This window comes from Pongo pygmaeus, chromosome 18 (genome assembly GCF_028885625.2).
Source record: "Pongo pygmaeus isolate AG05252 chromosome 18, NHGRI_mPonPyg2-v2.0_pri, whole genome shotgun sequence".
Taxonomy (NCBI): Eukaryota; Metazoa; Chordata; class Mammalia; order Primates; family Hominidae; genus Pongo; species Pongo pygmaeus.
Genome location: NC_072391.2, coordinates 17,353,453 through 17,377,566, shown reverse-complemented (window position 1 = coordinate 17,377,566; position 24,114 = coordinate 17,353,453). Strand labels below are relative to the sequence as shown.

The 24,114-nt window shown below is 49.4% G+C and overlaps 1 protein-coding gene across 2 annotated transcripts in view; it reads right to left on the bottom strand.

Annotated features, from left to right (window-relative positions):
* LOC129016092 (uncharacterized) overlaps positions 1–24,114 on the bottom strand; it is a 154,777-nt gene that overhangs the window by 67,150 nt on the left and 63,513 nt on the right. For both annotated transcript variants that reach the window (XM_054454967.2, XM_054454968.2), the window contains exons 24-35: positions 21,813–21,999; positions 20,662–20,817; positions 20,178–20,311; positions 19,596–19,754; positions 16,564–16,744; positions 10,308–10,519; positions 8,608–8,796; positions 7,645–7,784; positions 6,455–6,617; positions 6,260–6,343; positions 640–777; positions 425–544 (exon numbers count right to left, since the gene is read on the bottom strand). In XM_054454967.2, coding sequence (XP_054310942.2) covers positions 425–544; positions 640–777; positions 6,260–6,343; positions 6,455–6,617; positions 7,645–7,784; positions 8,608–8,796; positions 10,308–10,519; positions 16,564–16,744; positions 19,596–19,754; positions 20,178–20,311; positions 20,662–20,817; positions 21,813–21,999 — 1,863 coding nt within the window. The remainder of the gene's footprint in view (positions 1–424; positions 545–639; positions 778–6,259; positions 6,344–6,454; positions 6,618–7,644; positions 7,785–8,607; positions 8,797–10,307; positions 10,520–16,563; positions 16,745–19,595; positions 19,755–20,177; positions 20,312–20,661; positions 20,818–21,812; positions 22,000–24,114) is intronic.

Sequence of the window (24,114 nt, the reverse complement as noted above, 5' to 3'; positions counted from 1 at the left end):
TCCCAGCCTCCCTTGCAGCTAGGTGGGATCATGTGATGAGAACCCAGGCAGGAATGACCTTTCTACTTATGGGTCTGGCCCATAAAAGCCTCCTGCCTAATTCTCCACTCTCTGTCCCTCCATCTGCCTGCCAGGGCAGAGCCACAAGGTGGGGAGGCCTGGATCCTGAGAGACTGCATGGAGCAGAGCCAGGCTGAACTGCACATGAACACTGGCCTTTCACAAAGAGCCAAACATTTGTTTACAACAACAGTCCATGCATCCTGACTAATCACACACACACTGCCAAAATAAGGGCTGTGCTGTTGGCTCCCCAGGGTCATGTCTCCTGCCACCTCCTCAGACATCTCATACAGGGCACCTTCATTAAAGGTTATTAAGACCCAGCCTCCCTCGGCAAGGGAGCAGGACTCAGTCTCCTGACCTGGGATGTGACGTTGTGGTTGACGGCAGCTCGTGCATCCATGCCAAAGTTGAATGTTCCTTGGGGACTCTGTCTAAAGATGATGCCCCCATCCAAGCTCAGGGCCTGGGGGAAGCTCAGCTGGGAAGAAACAGACAACACCCTTGACTTCTGCTAACAGCCAAGCTGTGTGTGGAGGGCACAAACCAGGGTCTGCCCAACCTGGGGACCCGTACCTGGTAGGAATGGGCCAAGTCCAGGGCCATGCTGTGCCGGATTTCCCCACGCTGAGATCTGTCATGAAGCAAACCCTTCAAGTGCAGGACAACTTTCCGGTTGACTTTCAAAGTGGCCTCGACCTCCCTGTTCTTAGCCTGGGTGTGTGAGAACCAGAGGCACTGAGAGAGGTCTCGTCCCATCTCTACGTGCCTGCAGAAGCCACCCTGGGAATCCAGTGGTCAGAAGAAAGTGGTCCAAAAATTGATGGGTTATGGAGCAGTCTACACTCTTCCACTTATAGGGCAGGAAGTGGGGTTGGGTACACAGGAATGGTAAACTCCAGTGCCTAAAGGTAAGATTAGCAGGGTGGGCTTGATGGAACAAATGTGAATGTGTCTTGTTCAAAGAAAGTGCCTTGGGAGTAGTCTATTTGTTCATTGCCGTATTCCTAATACTTAGCACAGGTTTTAGCATGTAGCAGGTGCTCAATAAATATTTGGACAAATGCAGAATCACTAGTTACAACCTGAAACCCCAAGGTCAAAGCTGTGCTAGAGTGAAAGAATGAGTAATTCATAGTGGAGCTGGCAGAAGAACACTCATCCCACAATGACATCCATGTCCTCATCACTGGAACCTGTCAATATGGGACCTTTCATGACAAAAGAGACTTTGCAGTGTGACTGGATTGAAGATCTTGACAGGAGGAGGTTATCCGGGTGGCCCTAAAGTAATCACAGGGATCCTATGAGAGGGAGGCAGGAGGGTCAGAGTCACACAGAGCCTGGAAGATGCCACGCTGTTGGCTTTGAAGGTGGAAGAAGGGGCCATGAGCCAAGGCATGCAGGCAGCTTCCACAAGCTGGAAAAGGAAAGGAAATGGACTCTCCTCTGGAGCCTCCAGAAGGAACACAGCCCTGCTAACACCTTGATTTTAGCCATGTGAGATCCATTTTCGGCTTCTGAATTCCAAAACTGTAAAATCTGTGGCGTTTTAAACCACTAAGATTGCAGCGATTTGTTATGGCAGCCACAGCAAACTAATACACAATTACTCCATCATTTATTCACTCAACAACCATTTAGCTTCTGCCACAGGCCAAGTACACAGTAGCACGTTGCCATCTTTTCCTACCCGTGTTGACTGAGAAGTTAAAAATGCCTGCCAAGGAGCTTTATCATTGCAGTGCATCTTTAAAGGGTGCTCGGCTTTACTTTAGAACCAAGATGGAGGAAGGGAAATAAGGGTCCAAGAGGGGAGAAAAATGTATGTCATTAAACAGCTTATTTTATTTTATTTTATATTTTATTTTATTTTAGAGACAGTCTCGCTCTGTCGCCCAGGCTGGAGTGCAGTGGCGTGATCTCGGCTCACTGCAACCTCCACCTCCCAGGTTCAAGCGATTCTCCTGCCTCAGCCTCCTGAGTAACTGGGATTACAGGCACCCGCCACCATGCCTGGCTGATTTTTTTTGTATTTAGTAGGGATGGGGGTTTCATCACGTTGGTCAGGCTGGTCTCGAACTCCTGACCTCAAATGATCCGCCTTGCCTCGGCCTCCCAAAGTGCTAGTATTACAGGCGTAAGCCATCTCACCCAGCCTAGACACGGTTTTAAAAAGAGCAGACAGCCAAATTATATGAAACTAAACGACTGCCATTTACTCAGTCAGAGCCTGTTGTTGTCAGCTGGGATTTGAGGCCTGGTGTGGTCACACCGTCTGATTTTCTTCTTATAAACCCTGGAAATCTGGATTTTACTCAAAATCTTCTGATTTTCAATGGTAGCAATTAATTTCCTTAAAAAAGTTAAATGCTAAGCAGACCAAACAAAACCCATCTGCAGGTTGAATTTGGCCCATGGCGCCAGCTCTGCAATCTCCGGTTTAAGAAACAGCAAACACCATCGGGAGCCACTTCTGCAGGTGTCTGAGGCTGTCATCCTGCCGTTTGTTTCTCCCTAGAAGCTCCAATAACTGTACTACCTTATCCCCAGGGAGCCACACGCAGCCTCGTTTAACTAATGATGAAGGGAGCCCCCAAGAAGGGTGGGTCTCAATGCTCAACAGCTGCCTGGTTCACCCTCCTTCCCAGGGGCTGTTGTGTATCTTCCAAAGAGAAACGGCCGGGCGAGGTGGTTCATAGCTGTAATCCCAGCACTTTGGGAGGCTGAGGTGGGGGGTATCACCTGAGGTCAGGAGCTCGAGACCAGCCTGGCCAACATGCAGAAACCCCATCTCTACTAAAAGTACAAAAATTAGCCGGGTGTGATCGTGGGCACCTGTAATCCCAGCTACTCGGGAGGCTGAGGCAGGAGAATCACTTGAACCCAGGAGGCAGAGGTTGCAATGAGCCAACATCGCGCAGCTGCACCCTAGCCTGGGCAACAGAGCGAGACTTGATCCTCAGTCTCAAAAAAAAAAAAAAAAAAAAAAAAAATGATGGGAGGGGTCTGTGCATGAATCTGGCACATGGAAGTTGCGGTGAGCTGAGATCAAGTCACTACACTCCAAACTCCAGCCTAGACAACAGAGTGAGACTCTGTCTTAAAAAAAAAAAAAAAAAAAAGAGAGAGAGAGAGAGAAACAATGACTATCTTCCTTGTACACAGTAGATGCTCCATAAATGCTTGCTGAAAAATACGGTGCTTTCCCAGAATATCAACTCCTCCTAGAGGTGTCAGGAAGAAGACCTGGATAGGGTTCTAGTAGGCATTTTACAACACTACACTGTAATCCTCACAGCCACTGTGTAGAGATAAGCACTGCTGCTCCCATTCTGCACACAAGGAAACTCAGGTCCAGAGACATGAAATAATTTGCCAAGGACACACAGGCAAAAACAAGTTTCACCCCTAGGGAGCCACATGTCAAGACCCTCAGCCAGGTGTGGCGACTCTTATCTGTAATCCCAACACTTTTTTTGAGACCAAGTCTCTCTCTGTCACCCAGGCTGGAGTGTAGTGGTGGGATCTTGGCTCACTGCAACCTCCGCCTCCCAGGTTCAAGTGATTCTTGAGCCTCAGCCTCCCGAGTAGCTGGGATTACAGTCACCCGCCACTATGCCCAGTCAATTTTTATAGTTTTCTAAGTAGAGATGGGGTTTTACCATGTTGGCCAGGCTGGTCTCGAATGCCTGACCTCAAGTGATCCACCCACCTTGGCTTCCTAAAATGCTGGGATTACATGTGTGAGCCACGACACCTGGCCTAATCCCAGCACTTTGGAAGGTGAGGCAGGAGGATCCCCTGAATCCAACAGATCAAGACCAGCCTGGGAAACATAGTGAGACCTCCATCTCTACAACAAATTTTAAAATGAGCTGGGTGTGGTGGTGCACACTTGTGGTCTCAGCTACTTAGGAGGCTGAGGTGTGAGGATCACTTGAGCTTGGGAGGTCAATGCTGCAGTGAGTGAGCCATGATCGTGCCCCTGCACTCCAGCCTGGGTGACAGAGCAAGACCCTGCCTCAAAAAAGACCCTCTAAGTCAGGGGCCAGCAACTACAGCCCCTGGTCTAAATGTGGCCTGTTTTTGCAAGTGAAGCCCTGTTGGGACACAGCCACGCCCATTCATTACGTATTATTCACCGTGCTCTTGAACTGTAACGGCAGTTACGAGTCAACAAGATCTGAACCATGTGGCCCATGAAGCCTAAACTAGTTACTATCTGGTTCTTTCCAGAAAAGTTTGTTGACCTCTGCTCTGGATCCTGGCATGCAACGGGTGTTAAACAGCATCATGGCGGCAAGTATTCATTGAGCACCTACTATATACCAAGCCCTGTGGCTACGGTGGTAAAGTACTCATGGAGATCATGAGCTTTCCAGATTAGCAGACGAGCCAGGGATTGATGAATCACACAAAAATAGAACTGGGGCCAGGTACGGTGGTTCACACCTATAATCTCAGCATTTTGGAGGCCAAGATGGGAGGATCGCTTAGAGTCCAGGAGTTCAAGACCAGCCTGGGCAATATAGCAAGACTCTGTCTCTACTAAAAATAAAAATAAAAAATAACCAGGTGTGGGGGTAGTGTGTGCCTGTAGTCCCAGCTGCTTGGTAGGCTGAGGTGGGAGGATCACTTAAGCCTAGGAGGACAAGGCTACAGTGAGCCGAGATTGTGCCACTGCACTCCAGCCTGGGTGACAGAGCGAGACTTTGTATTAAAAAAAAAAAAAAAGAACTGGGATTTGTAATAGGTACTAAAGGCAAAAGATAAAGGGCAAGCTGGGTGCAGCGGTAATCCCAGCACTTTGGGAGGCCAAGGCGGGCAGATCACTTGAAGTCAGAAGTTTGATCCCAGCCTGGCCAACATGGTAAAACCCAGTCTCTACTAAAAATACACAAATTAGCCAGGAGTGGGAATGCACGTCTGTAATCCCAGCTACCTGGGAGGCTGAGGCAGGAGAATCACTTGAACCTAGGAGGCAGAGGTTGCAGTGAGCTGAGACTGCACCACTACACTACGGCTTGGGTGACAAAGTGAGACTCTTTCTCTAAAAAAAAAAAAAAAAAAGGAAAGAAAAAGATATAAGGCATCGCTAGGGTAAGCAGGGGTGTGTGTGAGGTGGTCTGGGGGTCAGGCGAGAGGATGCTTGAGCTCAATCCTAAAAGATGAGTAGAAGGGAGGAGGCAAAGCTGAAGGAGAGGGTGACGGCTCCAGGCACACAGGACATGCAGAGGTCCCAAGGCAGGAAAGAGCCAGGCGAGGAAATGCAAAGAGGCTGGATGAGGCGGATGCAGGCCACGAAGCAGGGCTGAGGGGACAGGACTGGGGCTTTATCCCGAGAGGGGCTGTCAGAGTTTGAGAGCATGTGGGTGGCAGGGTTGTGCTGGCCTTTAGAAAATCTCCCTCTGACTGTCACATAGACTGTACTAGGGAGGACCAAATGAAACAGAACCCAGGCAGGTAAACCTTTTTTTTTTTTTTTTTTGAGGCAGTGTCTCACTCTGTGGCCCGGGCTGGAGTGCAGTGGCGCGATCTCGGCTCACTGCAACCTCCACCTCCTGGGGTCTCCTGCCTCAGCCTCCGGAGTAGCTGGGACTGCAGGTACCCACCACCATGCCCAGCTAGTTTTTATATTTTTAGTAGACACGGGGTTTCACCATGTTAGCCAGGGTGGTCTCGAACTCCTGACCTCACGTGATCTGCCCTCCCGCCTTGGCCTCCCAAAGTGCTAGGATTACAGGTATGAGCCACCACACCTGTCCAGGAGAACTTTGTGTGTGTGTGTGGTTCGGGGGCCGGGGAGTGGTGTCTGAGTCTTGCTCTGTTGCCCAGGCTGGAATGCAATGGTGCAATCATGGCTCACTGAAGCCTCAACTTCTTGGGCTTAATCAGATCCTCCTGCCTCAGCCTCCCCAGTAGCTGGGACTACAAGCACATGCCACCATGCCTGGCTAATGAAACAAATTTTTTTTTTCTTTTGTAGAAACAGGGTTTCCATATGTTGCCCAGACGGATCTCAAACTCCTGGTCTTAAGCGATCTTCCCACCTCAGCCTCCTGAGTAGCTAAGATTACAGGTGTGAGCCACTGCACTCAGCCCAGATAACATGTTTTTAATCCTACCGAGAGATGATAGCAACTTGAACCAGGGCTGAGTGGGGTGCAAAGGTCTCTGGGGTCTCCACTCTTACCGTCTGATTCCAAGTAACCAGGCACCCCTCTGTGTTCCTGGGGATGACTTTGCCATCATATGGATGTGTCAGACCTGCACAGACCTGGGAGGGACAACCACATACATGTACACACGCATGCAAGGAGTGAGGAGGCAGCTGGGGCCTTCCTCTGGCTCTCAGGCCCCTTCCCGGCTATGCCCTGGACCCACTCACATAGGGGTGTCCGGCCTGGCAGCCCAGGACCACGGTTTGCAGGGTTTCCTCTCGGCCATTCAGGACAACCCTAGTCTCCAGGGAATAGCGCTGGTGTCGCCTATCAGCCGTGAAGGTCTCCTGCAGGAGGAGGCTCTGCGGGATGGGCAGGTGCAAGGGGTGCCTGGTGTGCAGAGGGAAAAACAGGTCAAAGCCATTAAAGCAGCTGGCAGTGTCGGGGGACAACTGTGCCCCACGGTCTCAGCCTGGGCCTGTCACGAGCTTGCAGAGTTAAGACTCTGCCACAGAGAAGAGAACATCAGGACACCTGGCAGCCCTGTGCTTTACAATTTGGCATCCAGAACCCTTCACTACCTCACTGCGTCAGCGAAGTGGGCATGGCTGGGGTCCCCGTCGCCATTTGACAGCAAAGACCCAAGGGGATAGATGACACACAGCATCTGGTGTCACACAGACTGGGACTAGAATCCAGGCACGGTCTTTCACTAGCTGTGTGACCTTGGGAAAAGGACTTGACTGCTCTGTGCCTCACTTTCCCCATCTGTAAAACGGAGGCTAAAATAATACTGATCGGACACAGTGGTTGGGATTAAAAATAACATACATGAAATGAACGCAAGCTCCCCAAGGGCAAAGGTTTCTGACGCTCCAGTTCTCTGCCATTTTCCACATGCCCAGAAGAGCACTTGGTCCATAGCATGTGCTCAATGAATGTAAACAGGATAAAAACAAGAACGAACACTCTACAAACGATGCTGCTGTTCCTTTGTCATCACTGCTGCTGTTTAGGCTGTAGGTGACTTAACTAAGGCCACACAGCTGCTCAATGCATAGCCTGGAGTCCAAGATGGTTCTGCTCGTCCCAACCTCGTGCTGTTCCCTGCACACAGGGAACTGCTTTTTAATGAGCTCTGTCTCTAGGAAATGAGAAGACTCCCCAAGCAAGCTCCAGGCTAGGATGATGAGACTCTAACTTCTGCTCCCACCTCAGCAACTAATGGAGGGGGCAAGGAATGTGGGAGCTTTCAGGGGAGGTGGCTCTTCTCTGGGATTTGGGTTCCATCCGGGCCCCAGCAAGTCAGCAGGGATTCTCCAGGTAGCTCTGCCCATCCTTTTCCCCATGGGGACCCTCCATGCTGGAGAAGGAGAAATGTGCAGGGGTGTCAGCTGAGGAGAAGGGGCGCACGCACCTAAGGAGCAAGGTCCCCCGTTTCTGGTACAACATCCTGTCTTGCCTCAGCTCCTCCAGCTCTCCCTCCAACTGCAGGCCCAGAGGCTGGCCCTGGGCACCAGTCCGCAGAGCCGTGAGCGACACCTGGGTCTTCCGGGGCTGCAACAAGATCCAGGCTGAAGAGAGGGACGGGCCAGCAGGACCAAGCTGCAGACCTGCCTTGCAGGAAAGCAAAGGGTAGCCCCCCACAACCTGCCCATCACCCCCAGAAATGAGTATCCGAGAACAGCTACTGAACTGGGCCATAGCCTCCACCCTGATCAGACCACAGGATCCCACCGGCGTACCACCACGGCTAGACCTCCCTAGGTACCTAGGGGGAACAAAGAACTTGGACTTCTCAGCTAAAGGATGCCAAGCTTTGCTCCTGGATCTGTGCTAAAGTGACCAGGGTCCATTTCACAGGCCAAGAAACTAAAGCCTGTCTGGGCATGGTGGCTCATGCCTGTAATCCCAGCACTTTGGGAGGCTGAGATGGGAGGGTAACTTGAGCCCAGGGCTTTAAGACCAGCCTGGGAAACAGCAATACCTCGTGTCTGCTAAAACAAAACAAACAAACAAACAAACAAAAGTCAGTGATGCATGGTGGCATGGGTGGCATGTGCCTATAGTTCTAACTACTTGGGAGACTGAGCGGGGAGGATCCTTTAAGTCCAGACGTTCGAGGCTGCAGTGAGCTATGACAGCATCACTGAACTCCAGCCTAGGCAACAGAATGAAACTGTCAAAGAATATATAAGAAAAGAAGGAAAAGGAAAAAGGAAAAGGAAAGAGAGAGAGAAATAGAGGCTCCAAGAGGCCCAATGTCACAGGCCAAGCCAGTAGCACAAAGCCCTTTTCCATCCCAAGCAGGGAGAGAGGTAGGAGACCCAGGTGAGGGATTCGGTGGTCTCTTGGCTGCACGGGCCTCCTGGGCTCTTACCCCCTCCAGGTGCCTGTAGGCCGCTGTTAGGTTCAGCTCCTGCTGGGGGCCTTTCAACCAGCAGTTCAGGATCTTACGGTCCTGGCTGTTCTCAGCATGGATCTCTCCCTGCACTGCCACGTTCCAGGCTGACTCGAGTTCGCTCCAGCTGTGGAAGAGGCTCTGTGCCAAGACTGTCACTGTGGAAACCTGCAATGAGGTGAGGAGGGGGACCAAGGCCTTTGCACACCCTATTTCCTCCCCCTGGGATACCCTTTCATCTCTTTCCTGCTTGGTGAACTCCTCTTCATCCCTCAAAACCCCTTCAATGCCATTTCTCTGAGGCCTAACCTGACTGGTGCAGGTAGGCTAGTTTTCTCTACAGGGCCTTGAGACAAGAAGAAAAACTCCTCTCTGTTGCCCCAACCCTGAGCAGAAATAATTTCCTTTCCTCCTCTTCAGTTTGGGGAGGGAATCTGATCTCGCTGGGCCGCGATTACTAGTAGCCAGGGTGTCTCTACCCTGAAGGGCACATGCTGGCAGGTGGCCTTCTCTCCCTGTACCATCACCATGGTCTTCGGGAGTCCTAGGAAGAGCTGGGTGTGATCTGGCTCGTTTTGGAGCTGGGGGAGGTAGGCCATTTGCAGCCACCACCCTGGCACAAGCCCTGCATGGGATGGTTCCCTGTTGGCCACCATCCTTTGTTCACACAACTCAGGGGTCTCACAAGGAGAAGTGACAAGGACAAGACAGGGTTTGGGCGTGGCTGAGCCTCCAACCCAACACCAGAACTTCATAACACTTTGTCCCACGTCACTGATCCTCAGTTCCCCACCATCAACTTCCCCATTTCCTAGGATGGCACTTCCATCCCACCAGATGCTTGGGCCAAGACCTCAGAGCCATTTATTTCCTTTCCTTCACTCCTTCCTCACCACTAGTCCATCAGCAAATCTGGCATCTCCAGGATGTGGACACTTGCTGGCACCTCCACTGCCACCACCATGGGCCAGGCCGCCAGGCCCTCTGGTTGGGTGAAAGGCAGGGGCTGGCTAGTCAACCGCACCTCGCTCTCCTGTCTTGGCATCCTCTGCTACACAGAGGCCTCCTCATGGTCCCTAAGATTACCACCGCCCTTGACTCCAACCTGGTGCCACCCAGTCCTGCCTCAGAGGGGACTGTGCTGCCCTCGGATGAGCCCAATCAAGGCCCGGACCTTCCCCACATCCACGCATCACCCAGTGCAGGGGAAACAGTCCACCCGCCAGCCTCCCTCAGCCCTGCAGATGACACTCATGGCTTTTCTCCCAAACCTGTTCTTGCTTCTGCACCAAACGTGTGCAGAGAAGCAACATCATGACAGTCAGTAGTTGGCATCAAACCGACTTACGTCCTAGAAATTTTCACTCTGTTTTTTTGGCAAAAGCCGGATGTCCATCTGTTTCCAAAGTCCTGTTTGACTTGCTTTCCTATTTTATATTTCTCTCCCCGTCAGCTGCCAAGCAGAGATATGGGAAATCTAGATTTTCTTTTTTTAGGTCTAATTCTTCCACGTCACTTAGGAACTAAACTCTGATAGTTGTAGGCACTGGGAGGGCCAGACTTCACACATCTGTGAGCTGCTATCTGCCCACAGGCCTCAGCTTTTATCCGCCTCTGCACCAGAAAAAGATCTCAGTGGCAGGGGACCAGACATATGTTGGGGGCCGAGCACTGCTCACCCGGAGGTAGGTGGTAGCTGGGGTGTAAACCTGGATCTTGCCTTCCCTGTTGGGGCCCTGACTCCTGCAGGCCACGCTGACCACCAGGTCCTTTAGGGTCCAGGCCTTGCCCAGCGTTAGCTCCAGGACAGCTTGGAACACAGCTCGGTGTGGCCAGTATAGCCTGTGAGCTACAGAGACCATCAGCCATGGACTATCCAGGTTCAAGGCTCCTGCAAGGGACAAAGAAGGAGAATCTGGTACGCGGGGTAGAGAGGAAGCTTCTAGCAGGCAGCGAGAGGTCCCCAGAGTCTCATCACAGCCGCAATGGACAAATCTGAAAACTGGGAATAACTAGACATGAGGGAACTTTTTAGGACACTGGTAATGTTGTGACTCATGACAGGTGTTTGGATCACCCAGATGTATACACCTGTCAAAACTCATCCAATCGTACCGTGGAGATTTATACATTTCACTCTGCTTAATGAAACACATGCTGAAACGTTTAGGAGACGTGTATCAACGTCTACAATTTACTTTGAACTGCACGGAAAAAATAAGAGGGCTGGATATGCGGAGAGAGAGGTGATGAGGCAAGTGGGGTCAACTGTTAATAGCAGAACCTATTATGAGAGGATGCTGGTAATCACTGTACCATTCATCCAACTCTTCAGAATGCAATTTTTTCATAACAAAACATTGGAAGGTCAGGCGCAGTGGCTCATGTCTGTAATCCCAGCACTTTGGGAGGCCAAGGCAGGAGGATCACTTGAGTCTAGGAGTTTGAGTCTAGCCTGGGCAACAAAGTGAGACCCCATCTCTACAAAAAATACAAAAATTAGCCAGGCACGGTGGTGCTCACCTATATCCCAGCTACTTGGGAGGCTGAGGTGGAGGCTGCAGTGGCTGTGATGGTGCCAATGCGCTCTGGCGTGGACAACAGAGGGAGACCCTGTCTCAAAAAAAAAAAAAAACACACAGCTAGAAATGGTGAGGGCTGTGAAGAAAAACAATAAAGAAGGAATTTGATAAAAACTGGGTAGGTCAGCAAAGGCTTCTAGGAGGAAGTGACAATTTACCTGATACCTAAATGAAAGACAAGGGGGAGCTGATCAAAGGGGCAGGCAACCCACCCCTGCCGGAGACAGGAGATTTACTGTCTGGGGAAACTGAGGCACACAGGCTCAGATGCAGGGACAAAGGCACAGTGAGGGGAGGGAGGAGCCGCAGAGTAGAGAACAGGGAGACATTGAAGAGTGGGCAGTCTGGTCCCTGCCCAGTTGCTCCCTTCCCACGGGAAGTGGGAATATGGCACCACAGAAGAACAGAAGGAACGCACGGATCCCTGGAGAGCCAGGTCCCCACCCAGTTGCTTGATTGACAGGGAAACCCACCAGTCCGCACATGCCCCCACCTATACATAGCGCCTCTTTTCAAACAAGTTTTGAGTCTCCAATTAGTTTTCTATTTCATTCACGTTCTTTCATGGTGATAAAGATCTTATTTCACTTCATAGATCACAGTTGCGATCTGGCAAACTCGGGCCCTCCAGAACATCTGTCTGGTTGCTCAGTTTTTTTTTTTTGCTTTTGAAGTCATGGTCATTCATTTATTTCTCATTACATTGGGCTGGGCCAAGAGTCATGTGCCAGTGTATAGATTATATTATTCTGTTGCTTTCACACAGAATTGCGATCCATGTTCTAATTGTCTCCCAAGTTCAAGACCTGGATCAGAACCAGAAGAGAGCGGCCACTGCTGCCAGAGGCTAGGGGCTGCTGGAGGAAAGGCACGAAACAGACCTAGAGCTGACCACACACAGGGTTCATGATCAAGGGCGACCCTCTGGGTACCCGAGGATCCTGCACACAGCTCATGGGTGGGGGAGCCCACAGAGGCCCCTCAAAGTGAATGGGGATGGCACAGGCCTGGGTTTGGAACTGCGGAGCTGGAAGGACAACTGCATCTGCCCAGGCAGGACCTGAAAACATGTTGTCCTTCCATTTGTATCCCAAAATCCTGCGTAGAGTCTTTCCATGAGGACAGGGCCAGGGCTGGCTCCTGGGCCTCTGGGTGGCCTCATGGGTCGTCCAGTAAAAGTCCTGCAAACTTGTCACCATCTGGGGACATTCCTGCCAGTTCTTCTCCATGCCCTTCTGCGTGAGACACTAGGCAACTGCTTTAGGCCATTCATGATTCTTCTTCCTCAACTCTTCAAATTCAGAAGATTTCTAATCTTTTAGGAAGCTTTGGATCTCCAGTTACTCCAAAGATGAATTAACTGGTCTGATGGTTTTTCTGGTTTCTCGGTTTCTTTTTCCTTTTTTACTTCCTGGGGGCTTCTAGTCATTTTAGTCAGATGTCTCACTTTCTCCACTTTTATTCCTGAGTTTTCTCCCGGGATCCTTTTTACGGCAGCCTTAGGGCCTAATCCTGGGTTGGCAGAGAACTGGCACTCACTATCCCCTAATGGTATCCAGGAGAATCAAGAGGTGGCCAAGTGTGGGAATGTGTTCTCTCCTCTCTGTTTCAGCAGGTCTCTTACTATAAGTTTTATAAAAGGATTTTAAGGAGAATAGATTTTTTTAAACAAACTTTTAAATCTCTGCTCCAGAATATGAGATTCCTAACTTTGCTAAACTGCTGGTTTTAATTAAGTCCTCAGGCAGTTTCTGAGTACACTCAAAACATAATTATCCTGTTTGAAAACAGGGTAACCAATATTTTGAGCAGCCGACTCAAACATAAGCACATATCCAAGGCTGGCTTAGCATTTGGGGGAAAGCCTTCAACAGGAAATACAGAAATAAAAAGAAAAAAGAAACTCAGAGGAAACAGATAAAACTCCCCGAAATTCTGTAACTTATACTCTAAGAGAAGACAACTGCATTCGTGGAACAGGAGGCTCTAAGAAAGGAACAACAAAAAAAGAGCTCTTGAAAATATAAGATAATCCAAAATAAAAATGCTAGTAGAAGGGCTGGCATATGAAGTCAAGGAAATTGGCTCTTGAACAGAACCAAAGGACAAAGAAATAGAACAAAAGAGAAACAAGGAGGCCAGGTGCGGTGGCCCACACCACTAATCCTAGCACTTTGGGAGGCGGAGGCAGGAGGATCACTTGAGCCCAGGAGTTTGAGACCTGCCTGGGCAATATACTGAGACCCCATTCTCCAAAAAATAAAAAGAAAAAAAGACAAAAATAAAAACAAGTTTGAAAAGAGAAACAGAGAAAACATTAGAAGCTCAGTTTTCTGAGGACCAACATCTAATCAATAGGAATTTCAGAACAAAGAAAGGAAATTATCAAAGAAACTGTAACAGAAAATTACCCAGACCAAAATGACATGTTTCCAAATTGAAAAGCCCTATGCTAAGGACCCAGTACAACGGAGGAACACAGATCCATACCAAGGTACCTTGTAATGAGATTTACCACCACCAGGACTAAGACAAGCTCCTAAAAGCTTCTGAGACAGTGAGAAAAGGGTCACATACAAAACATGATAAATCAGAAAAAGCATCAGATCTCCCAATTAATTCAAAACAATGGAGCAATGCCTTCAAAATCCCAAGAGAAAATTATTTCCAACCTAAAATTCTCCACTCAAACTGTCCCAGTAGAATGAAGACATTTTCAACATTTAGGGTCTCAAAATGTTTGTATTCTGTGATGGGTTAAATTGTGTTTGCCCAAAAGATTAATTGAAGTCTTAATCCCTAATACCTCCCAATGTGACCTTAACTGAAAATGGGATCATTGCAGATATCATCAAGTCAAGATCAAGTCATACTAGAATAGGACAGGCCCTTAACCCAATAGAACTGATGTCTCTATTAGAAAAGAAAAATCTGGACACAGAGACACACACACAGGGAGAATGCCATATGACAAGAGAGGCAGAGATTAGAGAGGATGCGGTTATAAGCCAAGGAATACCAAGCTTCAACACCCATCACCAAATGCTTGGAAAAGGAAAGGGAGAGTTCTCCCCAGAGCCTCAGAGGGAACATGGCCCTGGTGGCTCCTTGACTCAAACTTCTAGCCTTCAGAACTGTGCAAGAACAAATTTCTGTTGTTTTAAGCTGCCCAGTTTAGTAATTAGTTACAGAAGCCCTTGGAAATGAATACACCTCCCATCTCTGCTTTCTCTGGAACCTACTGAAACACATACTCCATCAGAACAAAGGAATAAACCAAGAGAGATGACACAGGTTTAAGAAAAAGGGGTTGTGACCCAGAGAAGAAGTGAAAGGAATTCCCAGGTTGATGGAAAAGGGAGGCTGCAGAACCATAGCTGTGCAACTGGTCTACTTTGGAGCAGGACTCAGGCTCCAGGAAGAGGGTCCCCCAGAAAAATATCAGAACTAATTGAAGTCAATGAACAATCTGATGTGTCTGACCACCTGGAAAAAAGTTTTGCGATGCTGCTGAAAATTCTGTAATTAGTAGGCAAAAATTATAGAAAACTAATCAAGTAGAAAAATAAAGGCAATTACAAAACTCCAGAAAAAAACAATAAGTCACCATGATAGGACACCATATATCTCAGCTATGTAAGACATTTATAGTTATAATTGGGTAAGCATCAGATGTTAACAAAAGGTAACTCTTTTAAGAAAATGGAGGGAAATATGTATTTGAAAGGGGCACCAATCTAAGCGTTAAATTCTTATCCTCTCTAGTAAGAAACCTATGGAGAATGCCTAAAGCTGAAAAATCAAGAAATAACAGCATGATTATATTATTTTAAAATATGGAGAATATAAACAGAAAAAATGGCTAAAAGAATTTAGCATGCTTACTGTTTTAAGCAAGACTTGGGGTAGGGGCCAGGCACAGTGGCTCACACCTATAATACCAGCACTTTGGGAGGCCAAAAAGGTGGATCACTTGAGCTCAGGAGTTCAAGACCAGCCTGGCCAACGTAGTGAAACCCCGTCTCTACTAAAAATACAAAAATTAGCCAGATGTGGTGGCACACACCTGTAATTCCAGCTACTCAGGAGGCTGAGGCACGAGAATAGCTTGAGTCTTGGATGCAGAGGTTGCAGTGAGCCGAGATCGTGCCACTGCACTCCAGCCTGGGTGACAGAGTAAGACTCTGTCTCAAAAAAGAAAAAAAAAAAAAAAAAAAAAGAAAAGAGAAAGAAAAACAAACAAGGTAGGCAGATGTGACACAGAGGATGTATAAACTTTAATCAACTTTTATAAACTTTAATCTTTTAGATTAAACTTTATAAACTTTAATCAACTTTTAGAAAACGTAGTTCAAGTCTATACAAGAGCAGAGAGCATAATATGATAAGCCCCCATGGGACCCAGCTTCAACAATGAGCAACTCACAGCCGAATTCACTTTTAAACAAGGTATTGCTTCAATAAAAATAAAAATTGAAAAAATTGAAAAAAAAATTTGTAGATAAACTATGGTGAATCCTTTTTGTTGTTGTTGTTGTTTTCTGAGGTGGAGTTTCACTCTTGTTGCCCAGGCTGGAGTGCAGTGGTATGATCTGTGCTCACCAAAACCTCCATGTCCTGGGTTCAAGCGATCCTCCTGCCTCAGCGTCCCAAGTAGCTGGGATTACAGGTGCCTGCCACCATACATGGCTAATTTTTGTATTTTTAGCAGAGATGGGGTTTCACCATGTTGGCCAGGCTGATCTTGAACTCCTGACCTCAAGTAATCCACCCCCCCACCCCCACCCCCACCCCACCCAGCCTCCTAAAGTACTGGGATTACAGGCGTGAGCCACCATTCCCAGCCGGTGGATCCATTTTTTAAAAGTAAGAGACAGTGTTTTCGAGACACAAAGATCCGCAAATGCAAAGGCCCTGGAGTGTGCCTGGGGAACAAAAATAGGCCTCCAAGCCTGCAAGATAACGAGCAAGAGGGAGAGTGGGGTGGGACAAGGCTGGAGAAGGGGGAAGGGCCTGACACTTGACTGGCAAAGGTAAGAAGTTAGGATGTAATTATAAGCATCATGGGACTCATTAAAGATAAGGTTTTCGTTTGTTTTTAAAATTAAGACAGGTTCCTACTATGTTGCCCAGGCTGATCTCAGACTCCTGGCCTCGAGAAGTCCTCCTGCCTTGGCCTCCCACAGTGCTGGGATGACAGGCGTGAGCCACTATGCCTGACCCAGTTTGACTCCTGAGTTAGCCTAGCCAACAAAAGGAAAAGGTGTTCCAGGAAGGACGTATAGCTTGAGCAAAGGCCTGGAGGTCAGAAATCTGAGCTGCTAGCCAAGGAGGCCCCACAGCCAACACTCACCTTCCCACTTCCACAGGGTGGCCCGAGATGTGTCCTTCCACTGCCCGCCTGCCACAAACAGCGGCCGCCCATTGTACCGCACCTTCAGGTGACTGCTGCTCTCCACGTAGGGCAGGCGGAGGCTCAAGTGGTGCAGCTGCATGCGGCAATCCACCTGCCTCTCAGCCACCTGCAGCACAAACTGGAGAATGCCCACCCCCCCCCCACAAGATGTCAATGGGATCATGCCACCCCTGGCCTAGAATGTGCCCGGGAAGTTGAGGCAGCAGTGAGCCAAGACTGCACTACTGCACTCCACACGGGCAACGGGAGTGGAACGCAGTCCAAAAAAACAAAAAACAAGGAGCGTTGGTAAGGATATGGAGAAATCTGAATTCCCATACGCTGATGGTGGGAATGCAAAATAGTGCAGCTATTGTGGAAAACAGTGTGGCAGTTTTTCAAAAAATTAAAGATTGGGCTGGGCAAGGTGGCTCACGCCTGTAATCCCAGCACTTTGGGAGGCCGAGGCGGGCGGATCATGAGGTCAGGAGATCGAGACCATCCTGGCTAACACGGTGAAATCCCGTCTCTACTAAAAATACAAAAAATTAGCCGGGCATGGTGGCAGGCACCTGTAGTCCCAGCTACTCGGTAGGCTGAGGCAGGAGAATGGTGTGAACCCGGGACGCGGAGCTTGTAGTGAGCCGAGATCGCGCCACTGCACTCCAGCCTGGGGACAGAGCCAGACTCCATCTCAAAAAAAAAAAAAAAAAAAAAAAAAATTAAAGATTGAATTACCATATGACCCAGAAATGACACTCCCAGGTATATATACAAAAGAACTGAAAGCAATTGAAACAATTGAAAGCATCAGATATTTGCACACTCACGTTCATAACAGCATTTATTCACAATAGCCAAAAGATGGAAGCAACCCACATGTCCATCAACAGATGAATGGATAAACAAAATGCTGTCTATACAGACAATGGAGTATTCAGCCTTAAAAAGGAAGGAAATTTGACACATGCTACGATATGGATGAACCTTGAGGACGTGCTAAGTAAAATAAGCCAGTCAAAAAAAGGACAGGACAGGCATGGTGGCTCACACCTGTAATCCCAGCACTATGGGAGGCCAAGGCAGGTGGATCACCTGGGGTCAGGAGTTCCAGACCAGCCTGGCCAACATGGTAAAACCCCAGTCTCTACCAAAAATACAAGAAAATTAGCCAGGGCTGGGCATGGTGGCTCACACCTGTAATCCCGGTACTTTGGGAGGCCGAGGCAGGCGGATCACCTGAGGTCAGGAGTTTAAGACCAGCCTGGCCAACATGGCGAAGCCCCATCTCTACTAAAAAATACAAAAATTAGCCGGGCGTGGTCGTGGGTGCCTGTAATCCCACGTACTCAGGAGGCTGAAGCAGGGAGAATTGCTTGAACCCAGAGGCAGAGGTTGTAGTAAGCCAAGGTCATGCCACTGCACTCCAACCTGGGCAACAGGCCGAGACTCTATCTCAAAAAAAAACAATCAGCCGTGTGTGGTGGCAGGTGACTGTAATCCCAGCTACTTGGGAGGCTGAGGCAGGAGAATCGCTTGAACCCGGGAGGCGAAGGTTGCAGTGAGCCAAGATCGCACTCCAGTGTGGGCAACAAAAGCGAAACTCTGTCTCAAAAAAAAAAAAAAAAAGACAAATACTGTATGATTCCACTTCTCTGTGGTGGCCAGAGAGTAGTCAAAAGTCTGAAACAGAAAGTAGAATGGTGGTTTCCAGGGACTGGGAGCAGGAGAGAATGGGGAGTCAGCATTTCCTGGGTACAGACTTGCAGTTTTGCAAGTTCTGGAGATAAGTAGTGGTGATGGTTGCACAAGAATGTAAAAGTGTGTAATGCCACTAAACTCCAAAATGGTTAAAATAGTAAATATGGCCGGGTGTGGTGGCTCATGCCTGTAACCCAGCACTTTGGGAGGCTGAGGTGGGTGGATCACCTGAGGTCAGGAGTTCGAGACCAGCCTGGCCAACATGGAGAAACCCCGTCTCTACTAAAAATACAAAAAAATTAGCCAGACGAGGTGGCAGGCACCTGTAATCCCAGCTACACAGGAGGCTGAGGCTGGAGAATCGCTTGAACCCAGGAGGTGGAGGATGCAGTGAGCCAAGATCGTGCCATTGCACTCCAGCCTGGGCAACAGAGAGAGACTCCATCTCCAAAATAAATAAATAAATAAAATTAAAAAAAAAATAACAGTAAATTTTACATGACGTATATTTAACCACAATTAAAATTAAAAGTTACTATTTAAAAGACCATTTGCAGGACTGGATGTGAAAAGGGAAAAATATTCTAAGCCAATTTTTTTTTTTTTTGAAACGGAGTCTCGCTCTTTCGCCCAGGACAGACTGCAGTGGTGCAATCTTGGCTCACTGCAAGCTCTGCTTCTCGGGTTCACGCCATTCTCCTGCCTCAGCCTCCTGAGTAGCTGGGACTACAGGCACCCGCCACCATGCCCAACTAATTTTTTTGTATTTTTAGTAGAGACGGGGTTTCACCGTGTTAGCCAGGATGGTCTCGATCTCCTGACCTCGTGATCCGCCCGCCTCAGCCTCCCAAAGTGCTGGGATTACAGGCATGAGCCACCGCACACGGCCTCTAAACCAATTTTTAAATAAACATACAAGGTTAAATGTGTGCTGTGTAAGAACCACCACCTATTCAGCTGCTGAGCACTCCATCAGTCCTAACTCAGCAAAAGAACCCACCCTCCGGGAAAACCTAAAAGCGAACCGCTCTTTCCAAAATGCATTTTTACAGTTGGACATCTGTGTTTCCCAAGCCCTCCTGCCAGCCCTTGGCACTCTGACAAGCATTTCTCACCCCTGGGGACATGGGGACATGGGGCTGGAGGTGCAAAAGGGAAAGTCACCAAGGCTGAGTTTCAGCTGGTTGCATCCTTGCAGCCAGGACCAGAGGACTATGTGGGGGTTCCCCAGCTCCTACCGTCCATGCTGGACTCATGGGGCACGGCTCTGCCACAGTGGCCGGGCTCACCTCCATGAAGTGATTGCTCAGGGCGGGCCCTGAGTCATTCTTGAAGGTCTGGCTGACACGGAAACGCCTCTTGTTGCTGTTCTTGTCCCAGTGCTTCCCGTAGCTCACCTCCAGCTGTGAGTGCAGGTGGCCCGAGTCTTCCTCATGCCAGAGCTGGACCTGGGACACACATGGGTGGTGAACTGCCCATGGAGGCCCTGCCCACCCTGTCCGTGGGCCTCCTCATAGCCACCCAACTCCAGGGATGTCAGCCTGGTTTTCAGAAGAGATGGTTCTGTAGAAAGCACTATTTTTTTTTAATTTATTATTTATTTATTTTAGAGACAAGACCTCACTCTCCCACCCAGGCTGGAGTACAGTGGTGCCATCTTGTCTCACTGCAACCTCTGCCTCCTGGGCTGAAGTGTTCCTGGATGAATAGATGTAAGACTGAGGCTAAAGTTCCAGCCCCGGATCCATTCCCATATGGCTATGTAATAGTGAGCAAGTCCATCTCTTTGGGGATGAGCTCAGGGTACTCAGATCACCACTTGCCTGACTCTGGTACTCTCTCCGGATGTCGCACCTGGCCTGGGTACCCACCTTGTGGCTGAAGGCTGGGATCTGTGTGCAGTGGAGCTCGTGGTGCAGCTCCAGCCTGTAGGCACCGTCTGAGCCGCTGTCTGCCCACAGCTTCTGGCTGGTGCTGCACTCGTGTGCCGCCTGCTTTGCCTGACCTGTGTGGATCGACCCAGAGACCCCTGCCCTTCTCTGCCAGGCAGCCCTCCACCAGGGCTCCAAGAGGAGGGCCCGGCCCAGCCTGGCCTCAGCCACACCCCCCATGCTCTGCTCCACCTGTCACTCCATTAGAACCTGTCGATGGGGAGGTCTTAAGAGATGGGTGAATGTCCCCTCAGCAGACACACTTTTTAATGGGCAGGTACTCACTCCTACTCAGAGCCAACAGAATAACTAATGGAAAACTCCGTGGTGACAGCGTATCTTAGCTCACGGAACCACAGCCCTAAGAAACAGGGCAGGCCCTGCCACCTCCACCTGCCCCGCAACCAGGCACGCAGTGCCTTACCCAGGAGGCTGTACTGGATCCTCAGGGAGTTGGTCCAGAGCTGGCTCCGTTGCTGCAGCAGGCCAAGGGCACGAAGCCCCACCAACCCTGGCACGAACAGCTCGGCACCCAGGGCGGCCACCCACCGTCCATTCTCCTCCTTCCTCTCCAGCAGTGCTGCAGGGACAGAGAGCAGGCAGATGAGAGGGTCAGCCCCCAGGGACCAGCACCCCCATCCCCAGGCAAAGAAGGGACTCAGGAATCACCAAGGGGCCTTGGGGTTGGGGGCTCCTTGAAGAGCCGACATGTGCGCCCTGCACAACGGGCCACGGACAGACCTGATCACGGCTCACTGTAGCCTTGACCTCCCAGACTCAATCCATCTTCCCACCTTAGCCTCCCGAGTAGCTGGAACTACAGACGTGTGCCACCACACTTGGCTAATTTTTGTATTTTTTGTAGAAGCAGGGATCTCACTATGTTGCCCAGGCTGGTCTTGAACTCCTGGGCTCAAGTAATCCTCTCGCCTTAGCTTCCCGAAGTGCTAGGATTACAGGCGTGAGACACTGTGCCTGGCCCAAAAATAAAGTAGAATAAAACAAAATCGAACAGGACAGAACAGAAAAGAAAGAACAGCACATCATGGGTTGTTGGGTAAATTTCACCTTCTGAAGCTTCTGAGACACAGAAGGCCAGCCAGAACACACAGGTGAAACGGCCAGCTGTTATGACTCCCAAACGCCCACATCAGGGGGTCAACAGCCACTGCTCGAAGTACCCCTAGCCCCAGCTCCTGTCCTTACCTTGGAATCTTCCGGAACACCCATGAGCGGCACACCCAGCCGCCACCACCCCAGCTCCAGCACCAGGGCCAGCACCTGCTCAGTCTGTGTGTGTTGTAAATGCCCAGTGTATTTTACGTCAAAATGTTACAAGTGTTTCTTATCGTGGGTCAGAATAAAAACAGTCCAAAAGTTGCTATTTTAAGGTTTGCGGGTGCAGTTGGAGATTGGGGGAGGTTCTGGGGGCTCACAGGGAGCCTGGATCTGCCCTTAGATCGGATGTTGATATTAAGAGAAGCTGCAGTGATGAGGACCATAAGGAGGCACTTGGGCCACCACACCCTAACCTGGCCACAGAGCAGAGGGGACAGAAGGGGTCTCATCTCCTACCTGTCATGTGGGCCTGGTCACTCAGCAGATTGCTCAGCGATGCGGAGAAGGCCAGCTTGCTGCCCGCCTGCCGTGTGAGGTTCCCGGTGAAGATGACGGGGCTGCCCCCCGTCACCAGTTTCACCTCCAGCTGCGCCTGGAACCGCTCGGCCTCGCCACCCATGGCTGGCTGCAGGTCACTCCAGCCCTGAAATGGCCTCAGTGTCACCTGGGAGGACAGGCTTGGCCAGCAGGCCCAGCCCTGACCACACAAGCTGGGACCAGACAGGGCAGGAGACAACCTAGCTAACAACCTTCCACACCGATCCTTACCCAATTTTTGTTTTTCCTTGAGACAGAGTCTCACTTTGTCTCCCAAGCTGGAGTGCAGTGGTGGGATCCTGGCTCACTGCAACCTCCACCTCCTGGGTTCAAGTGATTCTCCTGCCTTAGCCTCCCTGGGATTACAGTCACGTGCCACCACACCAGGCTAATTTTTTTATTTTTAGTAGAGATGGGGTTTCACTACGTCGGCTAGGCTGGTCTCAAGGTCCTGAGCACAAGTGATCCACCTGCCCTGGCCTTCCAAAGTGTTAGGATTACAGGCATGAACCACTGTGCCCAGCCCTTCCCCAATTTTTTAAACTCTGGATTTCTCAAAATTAGAAACCTGTGTTACAAACTCAGACATAAATATAAGGGACTCCTCTTCTCTCCTTGACATCCCCGTCATTCAATCCATCAAGAACTCGAGTCAACTGTCCCTATGGAATGTGTCTAGAATCAACCAGTTCTGCCACCTCCACTGCCTCACCAGCTGGAGCCCCGGTCATCGGCCTGTCTCACTGCAACATCCTCCTGGCTCTCCCGGCTCCCATCCCGCTGCTGGCAATTGATCTCCACACATCGACCAGACACGTCGAATGCTGGCATGCTAGCCTTTCTTACAGTACAACCCAAAGTCCTCGTGAAGGCCAGCGAGGCCAGAACTTTCTCTGCTGGTCAGTGGTGCAGACCTGGCCACGGGAAGACACTGGCAGATGGGCCACGGGGACAGCTCACTACACACTCCACGGCCCCGCAAAGAAGATTCTCTGGAAAAGCCATGAGCAACTGCAAATATCATCTTTGATGGCCCCGCCGACCTGCAGGCTCCCCACCCCCACAGCCCCGATGGCCACCAGTAGACGTCAAAACAAGACCCACTATTACCACACTGCCACTACTTAACGCTGTCTGTCCCCGATCTCCACAGATGTGTGTGCAGATATGTATGTATGAATGTGTGGATGTGTGTACAGATGTATCTGTAAATGGATGTGTGTGTATACAGGGGTGTGTGTATACAGGGGTGTGTGTATACAGACGTGGGTGAATACAGTTGTATGTATGAATCTGTATATACACGGATGTGTCTGTATGTAGACGTGTGTATGGACATGTGCGTGAACGTATGTATACGGATGTGTAAAGAGGTGTATATATATGGATGTGTGTATATGAATGTATGCATACAGATATGTCTACATGTGGATTGTGTGAATATGGATGTGTATGGATGTGTGCGTATGGACATGTGAACAGATATGTATATATGGATGTGTGTGTGGATATATGTACAGATATGTATACATATGAATGTGTGTATATATGAACGTATATACAGATATGTCTATATATGGATGTTTGTGTGTGTGAATACGTGTGTATGCACGTGTGTATGGACATGTATGTCTGTAAAGAGATGCATATATACGGATGCGTGCATATGAATGTGTACAGATATGTCCACATGTGGATTGTGTGAATATGGATGTATATGGACATGTGTACCCCACGGACATGTGAAAAGATATGTATATATGTGGATGTGTGTATATGAATGTGCATACAGATATGTCTACATTTGGATGTGTGTGAATATGGAAGTGTATGGACTCTGTACAGACATGTGTACAGATATGTCTATATATGCATGTGTGTATATACGAATGTATGTACAGATGTGTCTACATGTGGATGTTCGTGTGTGTAAATATGGACGTGTATATGATGTGCATGTGTATGGACATGTGTATGGGTATGTCATATGTGTATGGATGTACGTGTGTGCACACATGAATATACAGACACATCCTTATCCCTCCCTTTTTACAGAAACAGATGCTCGCTCTCCACTCTGCTCCCAGCTTTTCCTGCTGACAGGCACATTCTAGCGATGGCTTTCTCCAGTCTGTATCAGAGGCTGTGCAGTGCTCGTCAGAGCTTCCTCAAGGTTCACGTGAACAGGGTGAACACAGAATTTCTCACCCAAACCAGAACA